Source organism: Pinus tabuliformis, chromosome X, assembly GCF_031772625.1.
Source record: "Pinus tabuliformis cultivar Carrire ecotype Pingquan chromosome X, CPIR1, whole genome shotgun sequence".
Lineage (NCBI taxonomy): Eukaryota > Viridiplantae > Streptophyta > Pinopsida > Pinales > Pinaceae > Pinus > Pinus tabuliformis.
Genome location: NC_142308.1, coordinates 511,977,493 through 512,002,353, shown reverse-complemented (window position 1 = coordinate 512,002,353; position 24,861 = coordinate 511,977,493). Strand labels below are relative to the sequence as shown.

The 24,861-nt window shown below is 34.1% G+C and overlaps 2 protein-coding genes across 2 annotated transcripts in view; one reads left to right on the top strand and one right to left on the bottom strand.

Moving 5' to 3' along the window:
• The window catches only part of LOC149140925 (transcription initiation factor TFIID subunit), a 67,813-nt gene extending 58,491 nt beyond the window's left edge, over positions 1 to 9,322 (top strand). Inside the window, exons 5-6 of the mRNA XM_089446369.1 lie at positions 8,412 to 8,752; positions 8,892 to 9,322. Of these exons, the coding sequence (XP_089302495.1) occupies positions 8,412 to 8,752; positions 8,892 to 9,039 (489 nt within the window). The 3' untranslated portion in view covers positions 9,040 to 9,322. The remainder of the gene's footprint in view (positions 1 to 8,411; positions 8,753 to 8,891) is intronic.
• LOC149140926 (uncharacterized) lies at positions 2,452 to 3,577 on the bottom strand. The gene is made up of 3 exons (XM_089448440.1): positions 3,068 to 3,577; positions 2,696 to 2,911; positions 2,452 to 2,576 (listed from the first exon to the last, which is right to left on the bottom strand). The coding sequence occupies exons 1-3, from the start codon at positions 3,444 to 3,446 to the stop codon at positions 2,452 to 2,454; spliced, it is 720 nt and encodes a 239-aa protein (XP_089304566.1). The 5' UTR covers positions 3,447 to 3,577.
• Positions 9,323 to 24,861: the final 15,539 nt, after the last annotated feature.

Genomic DNA, 24,861 nt, shown 5'->3' with positions numbered 1-24,861 from the left:
TTACCAAATGACATGGCATACCTTTAGGTTCGGGAGACCCACCTTCAAACATACGATCACTGAGGACCATCTTGGAGAAGAATTTTCTCCTAGGGATATCACCCACAAAATGGTGGGTAACAGGTCCTAGGTGATAGGATGCCATGAATTCCTTTGCTTGCGGTGGAGGTAGCGGTTTGAAAACTAGAGCATGGAATAATGAGATGTTCACTGCTAATAAAGAGTCTAGAAAAATGAGTTGTCCATCCCTTGTACCACTACTCCAATGTACCTAAATAGAAGAAATATTTCCTCCCTCGAATAGCTTGATCCAATTGCTCAAAGCAAGAAAAAAGTTAGAAAGGAAAAAAGCTTTGCATTTATAGCTAGCCTTTCTCTTTTTTTCTGCTTTAGAAATGCTTTGTCTTTGGCTGAGTTGGCCTCTCCCTCTTGATTGATTTTTCAAAAAGAATCTACAAGCACTGTTATTCACTTTATTAGCTAGGTTCATTGTATTTGGAACTCAAGGAAGGGTCGAATAAGTGCTGGTGCACTGACTACTTTATGTCCTTTTTCTCACTTTGTGTATCAAACCAAAGAAGTTGACTTATGCTTTGTTTTTCTTTTATTGGTCTGATTTTGTGCTGTTTACAAAGTAGGTAGACAAACCATTGCATCCTTTAATTTTTGTTCCTGTTTATTTTCCCGTGGCTGCTTTCTAGATTTTTTTTTTTAAACTCGACACAACAACCACTTCTTTTTAGTCATAGAAATTTCTAAATTCATAAAAATGAAGAGCCTTTTATGACTGAAAAAGAGGGAGTTAAATAAAACATTCTTTGTCATTAACTCATCTACAAATGGAGCATGCCTTTCTTTAAACTGCACAATAATAATGCCCTGCCTAGATTGTCTTGGAATTAGTGCCCATCATGCTGTCAAGGGGTAGATGTAATGCACCATCATCTCTAGCTGAACTGATTTGTTCTTATAGGCCACAAATAGCTCAAGGGTGTTGCTCAAGCTGAAAGCATGGGAAATACCGGTGAGTATATCCTTCTGAATATTCGTGTCTTTCTAATGGATTCAAGCTACAGGAAACTCATTCAGATTAGGCTCCTCCTTGCGTAATTTTCTGAACATTCATTATGCATTGATTTCAGTCTTGGAGTCATTATCATAATGTTCTGGTTATTCACCTTGCAGAACTTTAATATTTTCGCTGATCAAGCCACCTCAATAATCTCTCATTTGTGGGAAAAACTCATGCCATGTATAACTTCTAGATCACCTTTGTATGCTTAACTAGAGGCCTTATCTCAATATAGTAGTTAAAAGCTAACTTGCTTATAGTTAGAATTTGGAACATTGTCTACTCGACAGGAGGGAACAGAGTCATGCATTCCCCCTCCAATATAGAGCCATGGCTGCTGCTACCATGTCAAAACTGCAAAATGTGCCAGTTTGAATTTTCTATATATTGCCTCAGCATTGGGAAGAACAGAATTGCAGCTAGCAGCAAATATTTTATAACAGGTAGGATATAATGAAGGGACATTTCATCCGCTAACCTAGTTCCGAATTTTTTTACAAGACTAATAAGATGCCCCTAGGTATGGGCATAACAAGATGGAAAAATGATGACCCATGCAGCAGCAACCATAACATTCAACATCTATCAGAAATTGTTTGAATTTGACAATGTCTTGCTTTCAAGGGAATAAGGGTTGTTTGTTCATCAATTACAAAGACCATACATCAATGGTTGCAATATAATCTGATGAATTCAACAGCAAGTCTGGAGCTCTATACCATCTAATAACCACATATTCTGTTCTGAAATTTTCAGATATAATCCAAGCAATTACCAAAATCATTATGCTGATAGGCGTATTTATTTTGGAATAGTGATTTTAGAATTTTAATTTAATTATCAATAATTAATAGGTGGATGGTAGGGATTTAACTTCTATGTAATATATATGGAATATTTTTAGCAGTAGTCAAGATAGTGGGAATCTCAAAGGTAGTTATGCCTTTTTTGCTTCTCAATTCAATTAAAAACAATGTTACCAGACTCGGAATCGGCAATAAATCAGCGAGGCAAAAGAGCGAAGAGTTTTAATCGGATCGGGAAAAAATCAGGAAAAAATTGGCAAATTCATTAAATAAAAATATACACATATATTGAATTAAAAAAACCATTTTTCATTAATATTGGGTAAAGGTATGTCCAAACAATGCATAATATCAATAGATGTCCAAAATATCATGAATAAATAAGTATCTCATATATGTTATGAGTCCACACATGATCCAAAGCACTGAGTCTTGAGTCCTTAGAAGCATATGCTTCTAAAAGTTTACAAAAAAGTTAAAAACTGCATACTAATCAGAAAAAAATCAGCAACTAAGAGTCTAAGACTCTTAAGAGTGAGAACTAGAAGCGATTCCTCCCACTCCTTCGCTTGCTTAACTCTCAAAGTTCTCCAAGTCATGAAGGCTGAAAAGAGGAGGCTCATCTAATTGAACCCATTCTGCCGCATTTGTAGCTTGCAAATCTAACTCTTCAAGGTCGATTGGTGAATGATCAATACCTGTCATTATCATGAGACATTGAAATGTGAATTACAAATTTCACTTTGAAGTTTGAACTTTAACTTTTAAAGTACGAACTAGATTATGAAACCTTCAAATTCAAGCTCTCGAATCTCACCTTGTATTTGTTTGTTGCGAAGTCGTAGATTGTAATGGACAAATACAAGGTCATTCAAGCGCTTTTGTGTCAATCGGTTGCGCTTCTTAGAATGTATTTTCTCAAACATGCTCCAGTTGCGTTCACAACCTGAAGCACTGCATGCTTGGTTTAAGATTCGAATGGCAAATCTCTTCAAATCTGGCGTATCACTACCAAAGTTTTGCCACCAAAGACCTAGCAAGTGGTAAGGGTTTGTGAGTAGAAGACTAGAAGTACCAAATTAGTAAATAGTAAAAACTTAAAAAGAAAAGAAAATTTAATAAAACATTTAACATACAAAATAAAGTTTAAACAAATTTAATGAATTGATGAAGCCTTCAAGCTGGGTACCTGGCAACATCTTTGACCTTTGTCTTATAGCACTGGTATAGGCAAACAATTTAGATGGTGCCCTATAATCTTGTAGTTGGGAAAAGACACGACTTTGTTGTTCTGGATCAGGGAAGCACCTTTCCAAGCATGTCATAAGTCCTCTGCCAACCTCCCCATCCTCATTAAATTTGCTCTTATCATAAAAATATTGTGGGTTTAAGAAGTACCCAGCAGCATGTAAGGGGGAATGCAATTGCCTATCCCAACGTGCATCTATAATGTCCCAAAGAGGCATATACTTTGTCTCATCATCCCCATATCTTCTTTTGATGGCCTCCTTTGCGAGATCCATCGCCTCATAAATGTAACCCATAGCGGGTTTGTCACCATCAACCATCCTGAAAGTTCAAGCATTCAAATTTAAAGAAATATGAAACATTGTAAATAAAAAGAAGCTTGAAATGAAATTTAAAAAATGAAAAAGTTAAAAGACTAAAAGTACCTGAGAACTCTAACAAGGGACTCCGTCACAGCAATAATCACTTCAGCATCTTTCCAGAAGCCATCATTAAACACAAGTGCAGCAATTTCGATGCCTTCAGGGGTCTTGGAATGTTTAGATCCCATCCACTCAGGTCTTAAGAACATCCTCTTCAGATTTATCTTTTGCTCAACCACAGATTGCAAAGATATGAAATTTGTTGCAAATCTAGTCACTGCAGGTCGAACAATTTCTTTACCTTCAGTGTATATTCTCATAGTGTTTAGGACAATAGTGTGGTTGTATAGGTATTTGGTTATGGATTTTGCCTTCTCCACAACCTCATGTATCCAATGAAGCTTACCAATGTCCTCAAGCATTAAATCTATGCAATGGGCAGCACAAGAGGTCCAAAAAATAGTGGGGTGCCTCATCTCAAAAAGTCTACCAGCAGCCATATAATTCGCTGCATTATCGGTGACAATTTGTACAACATGTTCTTCTCCCACTTCTTGAACGACTTCCTCCATCATTTCACAGATAAGTTGGGCAGTCTTAACCTTATCTGAAGCATCCACTGACTTGAGAAACATTGTGCCTGCGGGACAAGATACAAGGAAATTTATTAAAGTTCTATTCCTCTGATCTGTCCATCCATCACTCATGATGGTGCACCCTGTTTCTACCCATGATGAACGAAACTCAGCTAGCACAAGCATGACATCTTCAACACTCTCTAACAACATATCTGTCCTAAGGCTCTCTGATGTAGGGGCTTTGAACCCTGGACCTGCAGCAGCAATTGCATCAATCATAGCTTGCCAATAAGGACTTCTGGCACAGTGGAAAGGTATGTCAGAATAGTACCAAAAGTTAGCAATGGCCTTCCTTGCCTGACTATGGATATTTTTTTTCCAACCAGTGCCATCCAAGGTAGGTTGGGAACCGGGTTTTGTGCGGGGAGCAAAAAAGGTGTTTATGTTTCCACCTCCAGTGTTGAAGGAAGGAGTTGAAGGACTCGCATGGCTTTGAGTTTGACTTGGCCTTGGAGGCATGTGTGGAAAACTTGGGAATGGCATTGAGGATTCAACAGATTGAGGTGACATGGGGCTAGTGGCAGAAAAAGTATCAAGTTCAACTCCAACAGTTCCTATTTCAGCATTTTGCTTTGCTTTCTTGGCATTATGCTGCTCTAACATCTCAAGGGCCAAGGCTGCTTGGTGTTTGACATTGTCGTCAACCTTGCCGCAAATACCTATATCATGGCCAGGTATTTGTGCAAGGTGGAACTTGAATCTATAAATGCCTCCACTACATTTTGTTTTGCAAAATTTACAAAGGAGCCTGGGGTCTCCGGGAATCCTGTCACAATAAGCCCAAGCAAAGTCCTTCTCTCTCGGCATTGTTGTTGCTTTGAACTTGTGTTTAATTTGTGGCTTCTGTTAAGATTTGGAGTCTGGCTTCTATTTTATTTGTGGCTCCTGTGAAAGACAACAAAAAATCAAATTTAAAAATTATCCAAAAATTTAAAATATGCTAGAAATTTAAAAAATTAAATGAAGACAGAACCCCTCTTTTTCCTTTCTGCTGGACCAATGCCATCAATTTGGTCTGCCCCCAAAAGAAAACACAGGGATTTATGCTGCCAGTTCCTGCCATCAGGTAACGTCCAAAGAAAATTACAGCATATCCAAGTGTTGTTACCTTTGGGCAGCCATCTCTCTATCATAAGGCACATACAGTTTTGGAAGAAATTAGACTAATCAGTAATCACTAATCAGTGATCACCCATACCTCTAACTTTGACATATGGACAAAACAGTGAAACACTCATATCTGTAACTCTGACTGGGTAGTATGGGTAGAGCATTGGGTCATCTCAGATCTGTATATGGATCAAATTCTCATACATTTCACTCCTCTGGTGTGAACCAAGATAGTCATGAAAGAAGCCTTGTAGGCTTGTACAGTATTCAGGTTTTGCTGGTAGAAATATGGTCTCTGTTGAATCAGCAGTGTATGGATCTGGTGTTAGGGAGGCCCATTAACATGTTGTCTTGCAGGAACTAGGGAGACCATTGAAACAAGCAGCGAAAAGTTGCTTATACACAGGGCACATTCATGAAGAGGATATGAACTGTTTTGATTAGCTAAAGAAGGCACACTAATCACTGCAACATAGCAGCACACTTTCCTCTTTTACAGCAGTTTGAAGGTGCATGCATCAAGAGAGGGTAACTTTTATATCTTGAGACTGCATGAGGATGCATTCTAGGACAGCACATAGTAGGTGCATGCCATCATAAGACTTCGATATATATCATGCAAGAATGGGGACACACTTAGCTGGAGGTGAGTCCTAATGCATGTGTAGAGGTAAGTTCTAAAAGGTTGATTACTTGTTTTGAGTCTTGACATCTAACGCACACTTCAACCCATAGCCAAACTCATGCACACACCTTAGCAACAGTTACTTGTCTGTTTGGTAAGTCAAAAGGATGCAGGGTAATGAAGGTTGCAGCCTGCAGGTGGGTTGGCATGAAGATGGTGACACAACTGTGGCTAGCCGCTACAGAGATTTCCTATCTTTAGGAACAAATGAGAACACAATCAGTGTGAAAGGAATCCGAATACATGTACTCGAGCTTGCACAGCACATGTTGGCGAACTTGACAGTGTTAAGGTAGAATTTTAATGGATTGAACAGCAATATGATGGTGACTCAAACGCCGAAAACACATTAATCTTTGTAATTTACGTCGAATATGATTTGAGAAAACCCGAGCTACCTCTTTGTTACGTCAAGGCTGGCCGCTGAAGGCTCACGCGTGACGCAGGCTCTGCGGCTTCGAAGTTCGAATGCTGCTCTGTGGTGCTGCGGTGTCGAGTCTGTCGACTGAACAGTGAAGACTGCGGACTCGGGACTGTGCTCACTGCTATCAGTATCACTCTGCGGCTCTGCCTCTGCGCTATCAACCAATGAAACACGCACCAGTATCACCGTTACACTCTGCCTCTGCGCTATCAACCAATGAAACACGCACCAGTATCACCGTTAAACAATACGACGCATGTTATAAACGCAAACCGGAACCGAAAACCCTATGTGAAATTGGCGGGACTCGCTAAAAAATCGCAGAGTCGCGTAAATCGCAGGAATCGCGAGTCAAACTCGCGTTGACCACGAGTTAAACTCGGTCAACGCGAGTTGACTCGCCGAGTTTCAAATCGGGACTTTTTGCCGCCGAGCCGATTCATACTTGCGATTAATTGCCAGAATCGGCGATTCCTGTTTCACTGGTTACAACCCTAGCTGATGAAGCTTTCAAGTTGGGATTGCTTCAAAGGGATTTCCATTCATACAAAATTTGGACGATGCATTAGAGAAAACAGTGCCCATTGCTCTATTTAGAAATTATTGGCCCTTAGATTGAGGAAATGCGTATGGGTTTTGGAAGTAGGACAGGTTTAGGAATTTTTTTTTTAAAGTTCAATAAATGGGAAATGGCACACCATGCATTTATGTAATTATTTCTTTTTTAATTAAAACTAAAACAAAATCATATTTAGTATATTAGTAATACACTACCAATATAGTGCTTTTAATATTCTTGATATTATATTATTAATATTCTGATATATTAACAACGTATCTTAAATGGAATAATATTAAGATAATATTGATGATGCATTAATAACTTTTAAATTATTCATGCATTTATATATTAAAGTCAGAGCGTATAAACCAGTGTACTTGTACATCTCTCTAAAAGCTTCTCCCTCAGATCGACCATGTCATCTTCACTTGTATGAGTTCTGTCAATGTATGGATTCTTTCTCAACTGGAAAGTGATGATAAATTTATATGTTTGGAAAGGCAAATAAGGAGGAGGTACATGCTTGTATGGAGGATCTGTATACACCCAAATTTGGCTCTATGTTTATTCGGCAGTTTCCTTTTGATTCCATAACATTGATAAATGAAAAAACTATAAAAGAGAACATAGTGTTTTCTTGCTTGGAAAAACGGAAACAGCATTTTGATGCCTTTAACGTTTCCCAGGCATTTCTGTATCATTTCCACACTGGAAAACAGTATTAAAAATCAGAGATATCTTGTGATCTTTTCACCTCCCCAGTCATATCAGCTGTAAAAATTGCGATATTTTGAGGCCTGTGGGTATGCAAATTTTGTGATATATCATCAAAATATGGCTGGGGCAGAGGACTTTTGAAATTTTTTGCAACAGGTGATTGAGGGCAAAGGGCTTACTCACTGTTACCTTCACCTGTAAAAAGGGGTTGTCAGATTTTAAATAAATGAAAAAAAAGAGTATTTTAATATATTTGTTTTTTGAAAGTTTGCTGATATTTTCCCTGGTATTTCTGATAAGCTTCTTTCTGGACCCTCGGCCATATATTCGCTGACACAATATTTGTAACATTGCTGGAAAGGTTTAAGATCTACTTTTTCCAGTGTTATGGTTTACCAGGCCATTACATACTCTAAAGCACAGTGATGAGGTTGCCCAGGATGATTGTCGTTTGATGAAGCAAGCATTAGTAGGCAACGATGTTTTCCTCGCATTTTTGTTACTTCAGTTATGAACACCTTAAAAATATTTTGATATCAAATAATGAAAAGAAAGTACATATATCAAAATTAAATTCAGTCATCCTTTAAAAAATCATGACGGAGTTAGAGACTTTGTACTCCAAGATTTCGTTACAATATAGTCACTTTTAAAAGCTTGAGACATAGTTGATAGCTTGTACTCCACTATTTCATTATATGCACAGTTAATATTTGCCAACAGAGCGGTGAATGCTATGATTAACTCCATATTCTAACTAATAAAAGAGCTGTGAAATTTGAAGCAGATTCAGAGACAGCTACCTCAACAAATTCTCTCGCAGCAGCAGATTTCAACTCAGAACCTAACAATCCAGCAACAGCAATTTGAGAAGGCAAGGCGAAAGCAACCTTTAACCCCTCGCGGTGGTGGCAGAAAACTGGAGAAAGACAGATTTGTGGGTGACGTCAAAATCGAAAATAATAATGATTCAGCAATGGATTGCAAAGTGGCAGCTCCTGCTCCATTGGTTGCTCAGCATCACGCACAGTGGCAACAACAGCAATCAATTCTGGGGTCTCACCATACACAGCCCCTACCTCCATATAAGCATCATTCTTCACTGCAACATCCTCAAATTCAGCAACAGTAAGGGAATTGTATTGGAATAATATTTATTAAGTGTTTGTATTGGAATAATATTTATTAAGTGTCTACATAAATTTGATCCTCTACATAAATATGTACTGAGCTGAGATTGTTTTGTATCTGACATGTACTGTTGCAGGGGACTGTTCTCACGGGACACTGCTCAAATCAGGCCACCGCCTGTTAAGGTTGAAGGCTTTGAGGAATTGATGGGTAGTCCTCTGAGCAATGTGAAACAGGAACCCGAAGATGACATAAGCCGCACATTGACCTCTCCAAGGAAATGATAAAAGTATTGTGCATTGCAAATTGTATATACTATATCGTGTTATTGTTAGGCCAACAACCCAGTTTTCCCATTGCACAGGGATTTTAGTGCATCCTAATTATTTAAATCATTATGGAAATCCTTCTGAGATTTCTTTGTTTGGAGATTTGATGTTGAATGACTCTACCATTCAACAGTTCTTAGTGAAATTTGTCTACTTCATGCTCCTAGCCTGAATACTATTTATGATCGAGAAGCTTCACATTTAATAGTATGTATAATGACAAATTTCTTCCTGTTTACATCCGTCAACTTCACGCACTTAGGACTAGGAAGGTCTCTAATACTCCTTTGGTGTGTATCATGACAAATATTTTGCCTATCGTTTTCAGCAATTCTCCTAATATTTACTATTCCCTCCGTTTGTTCAATTCAAGTTTTGCTTGCTGCATCTGCTGCCTTTGAACTAACCTCCTCATGCCCCTGCAAAGACAGTATGGAAAAATTTAATGGACATAGATATCTAAGAAACTATGAAAAACAAAATATTCTGGTTGCCACTAGGACCTTTTACCTCACAGATGCCAAATGACGTTCAGTTAAAATTGACCAAAAATAGGACTAATTTTAATAGGCAGTATAAATTTCAAGTTCTGAAAAGCTGGATGCCACAACTAATTAAAATGACTTGTAACAGTACAGGCACTTGAATCCAACCCATTGGGGCCATAATTTCATTTAATCCTGTCAGTTTAGCTCTAAGAAGTCTTGAAACAACTGAGGGAAAGTGAAATCTACTTCACTTAAAAGATGTCTACGAAGCAGTTGCAGGCTTGGGGAATCTTTGTGAAGCAGTCCATCTTGGCAACATATCAATTCTAGCTTTGCCAATGGATATATGTGTCGCCTATAAGTTTTGTCAAAGGATGTGAGGAAATAACCCGTCTCTGGAAAGATTTGCAGTAATGTTTTTGATATCTAATATAATCATGGTTAATAGTTGGACCTTCGTTGCTTGTCCTGTATTTCAGATTGTCTAAGCACATGATAATAAGTGCTATTAAGTAGATTAAATGTTCTTCAACCTGATAAGATATTGCCATCCTTCTGCAAAGAAACTTTACCTATCATATTTCGTATTCTTGGATACCCAGTGAAAGGTCGTGTCGATGATATTTAAGGATGGACTTAATTCTTAGGTGGTGCTCAGGTCTGGGTTTGGCTATAATGTTTGTTTTTGGTTGAGTAGCTTGTGGGTATGTGACAAAACCACGCTGGGATTGGATGCTTGGAGAGTACATCAGTGTTAGTGTTTGTACACCAGTACACATGGAAACTGGGTTTGGCTATAATGTTTGTTTTTGGTTGAGTAGCTTGTGGGTATGTGACAAAACCACGCTGGGATTGGATGCTTGGAGAGTACATCAGTGTTAGTGTTTGTACACCAGTACACATGGAAACTATCTACTAGTCAAAACACATCAGGGGATACAAAGAGCAATTGCTTTCTAAAATCACCCTATGACATTTTATTCTTCTGCATCTACTTGTTTTCTAGACTCCATTGTAGTTCACTTCTAATGTTGGCCATCCTTGTGTGCTTTCAATACTGATTTCCACTTTTTATCCATGTGTTGTCACTAATGAATGACAAAAAATCAAAACCCTACAACATATTCGTTGTACTTCATTAAAAGGTGTTTGAATTACTGATAATACCTATAGGAATATTGAGGAGTAATGAATATGAAACATGAGTAGACTAGGTATCAAATACTTTAAAAAAACGTTATTAATGAGAAACAGAGATAAAATCTTTTTTAGTACTCTCGAAGTCTCAACAAAAATCAATAAAATACTCGGCAATTTCAGCTGCATGTTTATGGCAGCAAACCAAATTTTTGATATTGTTGAAAAATTAGGAAATCAGGTTTAGAATACAAATATCAATATGAACACTTTACTTTTAGTACATCTGTAGTAACTTTACCATTAAAGCTAAAAACATAAACCCCTTGAAAACGTTAAAGCAGTATATGTAACAGGTCCCTCCGAGAATAAGTAATATAATAATGTTAAAGCTAAAAACATAAACCCTTTGAAAACATTGAAGCTGTTATATGTAACAGGCATTACAGAGAATAAGTAATATAATTTTAAACAAATAGGGAATAAGTAATATAATTTTAAATAAATAACAGTAGAGGTCACTAAAGCATGAGTACGATTTAAAAATTGCATGAATATCTAATTATTTAAAGAAAGACACAACATTTCAGTGATAAAATAGAATATTGCGCGCCTGTTTATTTATTCTTTAAAATTTTGATAAGAATGTATTTTAGACATTCTATTTTATAAGGATAGAAATTTATTAGTCTAATTGGGAATGCACATTTGTTTCCCACTAGTATGAAAACTCTCATGTACTTTTTTATTTTTTACTATTTTAACAATTGCTTGGCTTACTTTCATATCATTTCATTTCATGCCTATTGATTTATTGTTGTATTTTTTTTTGTTACTTTATGCTTTTCAATTTCCAATATATTTTGGGAAATTCATTTTTCATTTTTTCCCTCCATTCAATTCAGACTACGTTACAATTTTTCATTCCAAGGTGTTTAAATTTATTATAAAATGGTTTGGATTGTAAATATATTTTTAGAAAGTAATGATAATAAATATTGAGAAAGTTAATATAAATGATAGTTTTCCATATAGGTTTTTAACCCAAAAAAAGTGACTTTTAAATTTTTATAAATAATTGATTCATATGTAATAAAAATATATATTCTATTTATTGTAAATATCAAATTAATATATACAATTTGAGTGGGTCTAATAGTTGAGTATGTGTTTCCTCTTAAGAAGTTACAAGTTCAAAACCAAAGGGGTAGAGATATCAAATTAATATATACAATTTGAGTGGGTCTAATGGTTATGAGTATGTGTTTCCTCTTAAGAAGTTACAAGTTCAAAACCAAAGGGGTAGAGAATGCATGCCTTCGTAGACTTAGTAGTCAAAACCGCTGTGTGGAGGTGGGTCCCTTGTCCCACAAATAAGGGTCCCATACACCAATTTGGTGTCTGGCTTGGCTGTGACCTTAAAATTGGATAATGATAATAATAATGATAATATAGTTATATTACCAAGAGAATGAATAATTCATATTTTTGTTTTATACAAATATGAAGGTGGGTAACTAATTGTGGAATTGGCTATTAAGTAGAGATAACAATCTATTAGCAATGAACCAAGATGCATTCCATGCTTTGAATAAAGTGTGGGGGTACATGCACACTTAGGACTTTATCAAGATCTCGCTTGGAACATCATTTGGCCTTCTTCTATACATTTTTAGGGTTTCAAATGACAACATCCTTTTTTTTTGTTTTTTTGTTCTTTTGTTTTTCTATTGATTCTCTGGTAAACTACAAGACCTTCCTTATTGTTTGGGATTTTCACCTAAAATTACCATTTTTCTATTTCTAGCAAGTTTATTTTTAGTTGGGGGTAACACTTAGGATGATATGTCATAGCGACTGGGTATTGGCATGGTGATTTCCTCCATTCATTCACATAACTACTAATGTGTAGTCTCTTCCTTATTTTAGGAGCCTACCTTATCCACAACATTATCTACTCATCTACCAACCTCATCCTTTAACTCTTAGTCTTATTTTTGGAGATTCCTTGTTTTTTTTGAATTAAGAGTTGCATGAGGGAGCCTACACTCTAATTTATTTTTGACTCCACTTATGTTAAGTCAACTCTATTTTAGACTCACCATATTTTAGGGTCTTACTATAATTTCAGAGTACTAGCTAATTAGGGAAAATGTTATGAACACATCTATTGTAGTAGTAGTAATAATAATAATTAAATAATCTAATTAATAATTATGAAAGGACATGTCTCAAAGGACATGATTGTTCATGAAAGAGCACCCCACGTAGATACGTATTTGGGGTCCTCATTTGTAACTCATACATTCATATATTATTATTTGATCCTCAATGGATTACTTTATATTCAAAGTCTTCTGGAACATTTTACAATAAGCTAGTTTTGACAATCACATTTGGTTTTAGAACTCCATTCACCAATGGTCAAAATTTCAGTGTTGTTTGCAACTTAACTGTAGGATTTTTTTTTTTTATAAACAAAGTGACTATTTTATATTATATTATAAAGCTGTAGAAACATGGCCAGTACCCTTTACATTTAAGATTTTCATCATCCATATAAAAAAACTAGAGTAGCTATTTCTTATCATTCCTATTGCCACGAGCATTTTTTTCTAACTTAGTACATTGACACTGTGCAAATATCTTGCAAAATTGTCCCAAAAGTAATTTATATCTACAAATCATAAATAGAAATCTTAGTTTTCTCCAGAGGGGCATAGGTCCATGTCAGGGTTTCCTTCAGGTACCTTCCGGTGGTACCTGCTTGTCAAGTGATGCAACAAACTCACCTTCTGCTTTGTTGCGCACTTCTGGCTGCAGATTGTAACGAGCAAAGTTCGTATACGTAACAAGGAGATTGAAAATATTTGACATATAAAAGTATCCATCATAGGATATGGTGTGCGTGTGTGTGTGTATACATAAGAGATATGAGACATTATGATTGTTACAAATGAGGCCTACTTATATACCTAGGCATGTGCCTCTTCATGGACAATCATGTCCCACTAGAGATGCTACTGAATCACTAATTAATGATTACTATGATTGTTATTATTATTTATATTTACATTATTTTTATATAATTTTATTCATAACATTGCCTTCCTCTTCGAAAATATTTGTTCTTAAAGCTTATTATTGACAAGGTGTGTCATTTGTTTCTTTGTCTTGTAAACTATTTGCATCTTTCGATATTCTTTGAGTTGTCATCTTCGTTGACACAAGATAAGATTCTTGGAGTGATAAATAAAATTGTCGAAATGAGAAGAGATCTGACCATCATAAATTAATCTTTTGTGGAACCTTGCGGTTACTAGAAACTTGTGATGAATTGTTATCACAGTATTGGATTGCGCAAACTTAAGTATTCTTCGGAACATAAGTTTGTTTGCATTCTGAGTGATACATGTATGCAGATTGATTGAGATGCCTACTCTTGTGATTCAGATGGCAGTAAGGCGCTGTTATGATCTGATCTCTCCTTAACCTCCTTGTTGCTATTTCTTGGTTTACTAGAGGCATTGATTCCTTTTAGGTACAAAAATCACTTGTTTAATTATTGGATCTTCATTTGATATTTTTTCTGTTTGAACTGCAACATCTTAATATGTCTTCACTTTGATTGGGTTTGAATTTGTCTGAACTATGAGATTAATGGGATTAGTGTCTGTTCTGTTTTCTTCAACTTTCACTGTTATGTCTAAAGACTTCGATATTTCTTTCATGAGAAGTTCTAATTTGTTTTTTAATGATTTTTTATCATCTAAGTTTTCTAATTTGAGTGAGTAGACTCTGATTATGGTTTTTGAGATGTAAGCGTTCTACAATTTCTAATTCATCAACCTTATTTTCAATTTTTAAACTTTTCGCCTTTTCAATTTATGATTTGTTCTAATACTCTTTGATTAAGGTATTTTAAGCGCAAATTTGCGCAAAATGAATACAAAGTGAATATTATCATTCTGACCAAGTCTTTATGCTTGTCCATGTTCTATATAGACACGCTGAACATGATGTTGATCACATAGAAAGCACCAATGAGAATGAACATGTTATTAAAGAATATCATTTTTATATCAGACATGATTGTACACATGATACACATTTTATACAATATTGCTTTGATAAGATTTATGATTCATTGAAAGATCTTGGAATAAAATTCAATGAGCATTCGATATGGTGAGATGGATGTGTAGGTCAATTCAAATCTTCACGATCATTCTTTTGGTTGCCGTTTTCATATGAAACCAACAATAAACATTGTTGACATTTCTTTGAGACTGGTCATGGAAAAGGAGAACATGATGGCGTAGAGGCATGTATAAAACGAGCACTTCGAAGATATCAGATAAACTACTCTGCCAACTGACTTGTCTCCACTGATCAAGTTCAATGGTGTATTATTGCACTAAGCCATGAGACTAACTATCAAGGGAGGTACGCATATATATATATATATATATATATATATATATATATATATATATATATATATATATGAACTTGTATATATTTTTAATATATGATGATTTTTATTAATTTTTAGATTATTAAAATTTCAAAATTATAATTTAAGTAACTGATCAATGATTGTCTTTGATATATAAATTGTATTTTAAATAAAATATTTAAATTTTTGTTTGAATTTGCTACAGGTTCTTTTGGCATATTGGAGCCCAAGATGTAGATAGATTGATTCCATATGAAGTTGAAACAATAAAAGAGACTTGAAAATTGCATTCAATTAGAACAAAAGAGTAATAAAATTCGTTTGCATTTGATAAAAGAAAACAATCTTGTTTTTTTCATATTTACATAGATGACAGAAAATTCAATGATGCTTGTAAAAACAATATATATGTGAAAACTTGGCAACATACAAAACTTAATAAAATGTGGAAAATGTGCTTGCAAGCTTGGAAGATATGAAATCATAAGATACTAGAGTGTCATTAGAAGGTGATAGAGTTTTTGATCTTGTTAGAGAAGGTAACATTTCAATTGATTTCAAAGGATATATATATATGTTTTATGTTTTTAAAATCACTGTGTATGAGTATAGATAATAGTTAAAATAGAGATCTAGATCTAATAAAATTATACATATTGATAACAAATTTCTTGTTAATGATGATCTAAATTTGCACACTGTTTTATTATTGTGAAAGAGATGTTTTTGCTATATTTGCACCCATTGACAACATAGAAAATGTCAAGTATTATTTGATGTGGTGCACTGGACAAAAGATGAAGCTTTTGGAGGACTATGATGATAATGGTTTTATATATGAAATAGGGTCTATTACACTGAAATGATATTTTTTCCAAAAAACTCATCAAACCAAAGAGTCATGTTTACTTTCAAGACTATCAACCAAATGGCATAAGTTGTCAATATAGTCACTTGGTGTGTGCAATGCACATAAATTTGGTAAAAGTTCAATCAAGAAAAAAATCAAAATTTAAAAAATGGAGAATTTCAAAAGCCACCATGAACAAATCATTGAGGATGGAATTCCATTAGAATCTTTTTAATTGAACTGGCCAACAATATCTTCTCCTTGTATTCATCTTTGAGAAAGAGTTCAAGTAGATTGTTAGCCTTCCTTTTTGTTGTTATGTAAAAAATTAGTTAACTTAGGTTTATTATTTAATTTTAATTTTAATTAGACGAAAGGGCATGATCATAAGATCATGCCCTTTCCCAAAGGGTGTCCATGGCGGTATATAAGCCAGGCACCACAATTGTAATATCATCATCTGTAATTTTCTTCTTTTAATAAAATATTTATACATATTTTCTGCGTATCAGAAGTTTTTTTACTTCATTGGTATCGGAGCGAGTAAGATCGCTGCCGTCCTGTGCTACGCTGCCTCAGTTGCTGTGTACAACATCGAGCGTCTGCATACCCGCCGCTGTCATAGGTCCGCTGCCCCACCGCCGCCATCATTCCTGTTTCCGTCGAAGCCTTCCACATCCATCTTTAATCCAATTGTTCTGTGTCTGCCATCTCCGTCTACCGTCTATCATCAGTGAACCCTCACGCTGTTCCGCACTAATTCCATGCATTATATATATCACCTGTTCACATTTAAACCGTAGCCATCCGCTATCAACTGCGGTGATATTCGCGATTTTCTAAACAGTTAACTGGTGCCGTCAGCCAACGTGACTGTTCGGTGGTAATATATAATATATATAATATAGTTCGATTTTCTAAACAGTTAACGGGTGCCGTGAGCCAACCTGACTGTTTGGTGGTAATATATAATATATATAATATAGTTATATCATTAATTTATATATATATATATATATATATATATTACATAACTTTATTTAATTATATTATATATTATATATAATATAATTAATTAAATTTATTTTAATTAATTAAAAGTTATATATATATATATATATATATATATAAAAGTTAATTTAATTAATTAAAATTATTTTAATTAATTAAAAAGTTATATACATATATATATATAGAAGTTAATTTAAGTAATTAAATTTATTTTAATTAATTAAAATTTATATGTATAAAATTTATTTTAGCTAATTTAAAAAAAGGAAGAAAAAATATTTTAGTTGGCAAATAAATACACGCCCCCGCAAACCCGCTCAATGTCGACAATGGCAATGGCGGATTTTCAAAAAAAAATTGTTGGATGCAGAACATAAGATAAACAACAACCACGATGAGGTCAATAAAAGATTAAATGAATTCCAGATCAAGCTTGGGGAGCAAGTTGATGAAATCAAAAATCTTCACGATACGACAAATCGAATAGAAATAAAGATGGAAAATTACCATGTCCAGATAGAAGCAGGGATCAGAGAGGTCTTAACAATGCTGAAAAGTCTGTGTAAAAGGTCGAATTGTACACCGAACAACTACTAAAAGAAGGTGAAGAGAATCAAGAACACATCTCGTCAGATTCAACTAAGTCCACAGACTCTCATGACAAAGTTGAATCCCCAAAAAAATCAGCGACACCCCACCAAGAAGCGAGTAACACAGCCTTTACAAACAAGCAACTATGGGATAACTTTACCAATCAACACCATTTTTTCGCTCAACTAGTAGCAACATACCAGCGAAGGGCAAAGGTTGAGATGCCTAAATTCGATGGAAACGAAAAAAACAATGTTGCATGGATAAATAAAGCAGAAGAATACTTTGAGATATATGACATCAATGACGATGACGAAAAGCTCAGGCATGCATCCATGAAAATGGAAGGAGAAGCATATAATTGGTATATGTGGTGGAAAAAGACAACACATGTCATTAGCTGGAGAAAATTTAAAGATGCATTCTTCAAAAGATTCCAAGGTGTAAAGGAAGAAGAATTCTTTTCAAAACTCATCAAATTACGACAAAAAGGAAGTGTGGATGAATACACTCAAGAATGGGAGACCTTAGTAACACGAGTACCTGGGTTATCAGAATCTCGTCTAATTTAGTCATACATCTCGGGACTCAAAACCCATTTACAAGCAGAACTTGAGATGCATGAAATTACATCTATAGAAGTAGCAAGACGAAAAGCAAAAACAGCCTAAAAGAAATCTGAACCAATATTTTGGTCAACAGCGGAAAAAGCTTATGCAAGATGAAGGATACCCCAGTATGTGGACTCAAATAATACAAGATATGTTCCACCACATCGTCGTGAAGATGAAAAATCTAATGTGGAAATGCAAAGGATAAAAGAGGGTAAATGTAAACGCTGTGGTGAGAAGTGGGACCCCAAACATAGATGTGCTAAAGGAAAAGAACCAAAGAACCTATATAATTGTGAAGCAACCAATGATTCAAACAGTGAAGATTATGACATAGAAGACATAGAAGACGCCCCAGAATTCTCACCAGAATTAGATGATGGAAGTATTCCACAAGTGTCATTATCAGCTATGACAAGTATATCACAACCTCAGACTTTAAAGGTAAAAGGACACATAAAGAAGAACAACGTAGTGGTTCTCGTCGACTCTGGAAGCACACACAATTTTTTAGATGCAACCATGGCAAAGAGACTCAATATCTTTTCATTTCCCTTACCAAACATGAAAGTGATGGTAGCTAATGGTAAGAAGATTGAAAAGGTAGGGAAATGCCATAAGGTCAATTTGCAGATTCAAGACTTTAATCTAGAGTCTCCATTCTTCACGGTACCGTTAGGAGGAGTAGATGTAGTCTTAGGTATCCAATGGTTACGAACTTTAGGTACTTATGCCGCCAACCATCAAGTACAATTTATAAAATTCAAATGGGGAGGTCAGAAGTACAAGCTACACGGATTCCAAGCACCAGAAAATCAAGTTGTATCATCATCTCAGATGATGAAACTAAGTCGAAAAGGAGCACCCGCTTATGTAGTACAATGTCACCAGTTAGAGATGTTATTTGCAAATATGACCAGAGAAGAGTCACCAGAGATACAAGATTTGATTCGGAGGCATGAAAAAGTATTTCAAGACCTACCTATGAAGATGCCACCTAATAGGGAAATTGAGCATACAATAGAAGTCAAGGCAGGGTCAGACCTTGTCAACATCAAGCCATACCGATATCCACATCACCAAAAAATGGAACTTGAGAGATTAATCTAAGACCTTTTAAAGTGTGCGACCTTGATCATCTTAGAATATCTGATCAAGTGGAAGGACTTACCCGAAGAAGACGCTTTCTGGGAGAATGAATCATTCTTCAACAACATCCGTCGTTACTTATGCTTTGAGGACAAAGCATTCTTTCGAGAGGAAGGCAATGTTATGTAAAAAATTAGTTAACTTAGGTTTATTATTTAATTTTATTTTTAATTAGACGAAAGGGCACGATCATAAGATCATGCCCTTTCCCAAAGGGTGTCCATGGCGGTATATAAGCCAGGCACCCACAATTGTAATATCATCATCTGTAATTTCTTCTTTTAATAAAATATTTATACATATTTTCTGCGTATCAGAAGTTTTTTTACTTCATTTGTGCATTCTTAAGTTGTTCATTCTAGCTACTACTAGGTATTACAAAATTGTTTTCATTAATGTGGTGCCTTTGTTGTTAAGTTAAAAGGAAATTCAAAGATCCCAAATACTACTATAATGTAAGGATGTAGCATCAAAATCTTCTTGTTTGTTGTTGATTATACATCTATCATGTTTGCAATGCATTTTTTTTCTTTATATTTTCTCTGTCTTTTAAATATTTTTAATATTATCTTAATGATATTATTTAATTTATTAAAATCACATTACCATCAATTTCAAATGTTTTATATCTCTTGTACATCTTGATAAAATCAAATTAGTGTCTTAAATAGGTCAAAAAATGCATTTTATTGTGTGTTTGTCCTATACATGTAGTGCATACACCATCTATATGTGCATTGCATAATCTCCATTATATGAACATATTAAAGCTAACAATGCATGCTCCACACATAGTATTTAATATTTGAAAATTTCATTTACTAAGACAAAAGTTAGGTCCACATTGAGGTTAACACAACTTTAGTGTATTCAACATTGCGATTTTTAATTCCCAATCTCTAAGCTTTCTCAAATTTCATGAAAAATACAATAGTAACCAACTTTAAGACATAAGGTGCTTTAACTTTAGAATGTATGTATTTAACAATCTTAATGGAATTTCCTTTTATACAAAACACATATCTCATATATATGTACCATAAATCTCATATAAAGAGAGAGAAAGTGCAAAGGTCTATTATATATGGGGCACTTAGTACAAATCTTCTTATAAAACATAAGTTCATGAGGCTATAATATAATTTCTTTCCATGTTCATATGAAATATTTCATCTCATACCTATTAAAGTTTTATTATAAAAAATTGATGCCCACATTTTCTAAATTAAATATCTTTGTTGTTCACAATTTTGATGCATTCTATTTATCCACATAACTATATGCATTTTACTCATCACTTGATGTATTTTAAGTTTATCATTTAACTTCAAAGATACATCACTTGAAAGGTTGGTATGGGGAAACTGTAACTATTACAAAAGGTATCAAAAGTCGGGTTCTAAAACTCTACATATGTGAACCATACAAACTACCAACTAAATGAAAATTTACTTTCATTGCTTCATATTCATGAATTTAAATGTAAAACCTTTAAGCATCAAACCATGCATCATGCAAAATGTATCATGTTATATAATGCTAATTGTTGATTAAACTCTCAAACTACAGCTTTAAACCTTACATCAAATAAAGGGTTGGAAATTAACTAGAGCAACCAAGAAAAGGTTGATCAATGAGAACTTTGGTGGATAAAAATGGCATCCAAAATGCAACTTATATGTGACTACTTGTTTTTTTACAATTTTGATGTGTTCTACTTATCCACATTTTAACTATATGCATTCTACTTATCATTTAACTTCAAACCTAAGTTGCATGAAACGGGGAAACGGGTACGAGTTTCCGAAACGGGCACGGGTACGAAACGTGACCCCCCAAATTTTGGAAACGGGGAAAAACAATATGTATATATATGGACATTTAAAAAATATGTGCAATCATGAAGCATATATGATACATTCTAATTTGTTACATTATGATTAAATTGTAAATTTTCAATGCATAAACTATAAGTCTCTAAATATACATCACATTTATTCATGAATGATCACATAATGAAAATAGCAATATCCAAAATCAGCCACGAGAAATTTCTAATTTCTTCTTTTGTGCTTGATTGGGAGTCTCCTCCTACATAGTCGAACGACCTTAGTTCTCTTGATTAAATACAAGTTCCATACCCTAGCTCCCTACGTGCTCTTGATTATTGGGAGTCTCCCCTGCATAGAGGGCTTGGTTCTCTTGATTAAATACAGGTTCCATACCCTAGTACATGACAAAATCCAATGGAAACATTGCAATCCCCACAATCCTGAAATCCTGAAAAATAGATAATTCTGCTGGATTTTAAGTGAGATCTAAAATTCTACTTTCTCCATATGAAATCCAATGAGGGCAAAACCACTCTCAAACATCCTGAGTCATTTCATGGTAATGTTAAAAATTTAAGTAAAAGTGACATTCTCCTTTATTTTTCTTTTTTCATCCTTTTACTTTAAGAATTAACATTACCATGAACTGCATATCAATATTGGGGCCATAGGCTTGAACATTAGGCTGCCCACTCAAAAAAATACTTTTTATTTTTTAATTTTTTTATTTATTTATAACTTGAGAGGCATCTGAAGCATCCATAAGATATTTTAGTCGCCCAATAAAAAATTAGAAGTGAAAAAAATAAAGAAAAAAATTAAAAAAAAAGTCAAGTTAGAAGAGGAAACTCCATCGTACGGCTTGGAAACTCGTTTCCGACCGTACTGGCCACGTTTCCTCCTTGAGAAATGGGCCAATACGGCCAGAAACCAGTTTCCAGGCCGTACGGTACGAGTTTCCTCGTTTCTGTTTCATTTCCGGTCGGAAACAGACCCTTCTCCAACGTTTCTTGCAACTTAGCTTCAAATACACATCACTTGAAAAGTTGGTATGGGGACACTGTGACTATTACAAAGGGTATCAAAAGTTGGGTTCTAAAACTCTACATATCTGAGCCATATAAAGTGCCAACTAAATGCAAATTTACTTTCATTGCTTCATATTCATGAACTTAAATGTAAAACCTTTAAGCATAAAACCATACATCACACAAAATGTACCATGTTTTATAATGCTAATTGTTGATTAAATTCACAAACTATAACTTGAAACCTTACATGAAACAAAAAGTTGGAAATAATTAACTAGAACAACCAAACAAAGGTTGATCAATGAGAACTTTGGTGGGTAATTATGACATCCAAAATGTGACTTATATGTGATTACATTTGTTCACAATTTTGATGCATTTTACTTATCCATATTTTTACTATATGCATTCTACTTATCACTTGATGCATTCTAAGTTGATCATTTAAGTTCGAACATACATCACTTGAAAATTTGGTATGGGGAAACTGTAACTATTATAAAGGGTATCAAAAGTTGGGTTCTTAAACTCTACATATGTGTACCATACAAAGTATCAATTAAATGCAAATTTGCTTTCATTCCTTCATATTCATGAATTTAAATGTAAAACCTTTAAGCATCAAACCATGCATCATGCAAAATGTACCATGTTTTATAATGTTGCTTGTTGATTAAACTCATAAACTATAACTTGAAACCTTACATCAAACAAATAGTTGGAAACTAACTAGAACAAACAAACAAAGGTTGATCAATGAGAAATTTGGTGGGTAATAATGACATCCAAAATGTGACTTATATGTAACTACATTTGTTCACAATTTTGATGCATTCTACTTATCCACATTTTTAACTATATACATTCTACTTATGACTTAGATTCATTCTACTTATCATTTAATTTCAAACATACATCACTTGAAAAGTTGGTATGGGAAAACTGTAACTATTACAAAGGGTATCAAAAGTTGGGTTCTAAAACTCTACATCTATCAGCCATACAAAGTACCAACTAAATACAAATTTACTTTCATTGCTTCATATTCATGAACTTAAATGTAAAACCTTTAAGCATCGAGCCATGCATCATGCAAAATGTACCATGTTTTATAATGCCGATTGTTGATTAAACTCACAAACTATAACTTGAAACCTTACATCAAACAAAGAGTTGGAAATTAACTAGAACAACCAAGTAAAGGTTGATCAATGAGAACTTTGGTGGGTAATAATGGCATTCAAAATGTAACTTATATGTGACTACATTTGTTCACAATTTTGATTCATTCTACTTAGCCACATTTTAACTATATGCATTCTACTTATTATTTGATGCATTCAAAGTTTATCATTAAACTTCAAACATACATCACTTGAAAAGTTGGTATGAGGAATCTGTAACTATTATAAAGGGTATCAAAAGTTGGGTTCTAAAACTCTACATATGTGAGGCATACAAAGTACCAACTAAATACAAATTTACTTTCATCATTTATTCACAATTTTGATTCATTCTACTTATCTACATTTTAACTATATGCATTCTACTTATTATTTGATGCATTCTAAGTTTATCATTTAACTTCAAACATACATCACTTGAAAAGTTGGCATGGGGAATCTGTAACTATTATAAAGGGCATCAAAAGTTGGGTTCTAAAACTCTACATATGTGAGGCATACAAAGTAACAACTAAATAAAAATTTAGTTTCATTTCTTCATATTCATGAACTTAAATGTAAAACCTTTAAGCATCAAACCATGTATCATGAAAAACGTACCATGTTATATAATGCTAATTGTTGATTAAGGGTGAAAATGTGAAGTTGGGTTACACTTTTTGCCATTTTTTGAGAAAAAAATATCATTTTTAGAAGTTCTTCAACTTTCAGCAAGCCAAAACAATTTTCTTGTTTAAAATTTCATTTTACAATAAAAAGAAAACTTGTCAGAAAATTTATTAGCTTTCTATTACTTATTTTTTGGAATTTTTTTATTCACATTTGGTATGTTAACTTAGCAATTATTTGACTGTGTTGTTTAAAAATGAAGGGATTCATAACCCGTCATGTTTTTGAGCACTAGTGTGTTCTTTGTTAATTTGGCGTTTTTGAAAAAAAAATGTGTTGCAACACTCTAGAAAAACTCTATTTCGATATCGTTATATTTACTAAACCAACTGATGCACATCATAATTACTAGAATTTTTTGAATTGAACCAATATGAAAAAATTGTAGATTTTGAAGATGTTTAGTTGAGCATTCAATTTCTCAACATATTAGTTATAAATTAAAATTCTAAAAACTACCCATTACAGAAGATGAACTAATGTAATGAACTATAATTTTTTCATATTTTTTATAGTGTATTTTGGAAGATATGGATTTGCACACATTTTTTTAGAAAAATTAATTAAAATTAACAAATTTCTATGAAATTCCATAAAATTTATATCCACTGAAAGATTATGCAAATGTTGGTATTGGTTCCGACAATAAATTCATCAAATTTGATGGAGTTGAAGCAAGTCGAAGTTGGAAAAAGGTGACCTAAGCCGAGCTATTGCAGAGTTGCAGGTTAAAATAGTTCGATCGAACTAAAACCACATTCGGCC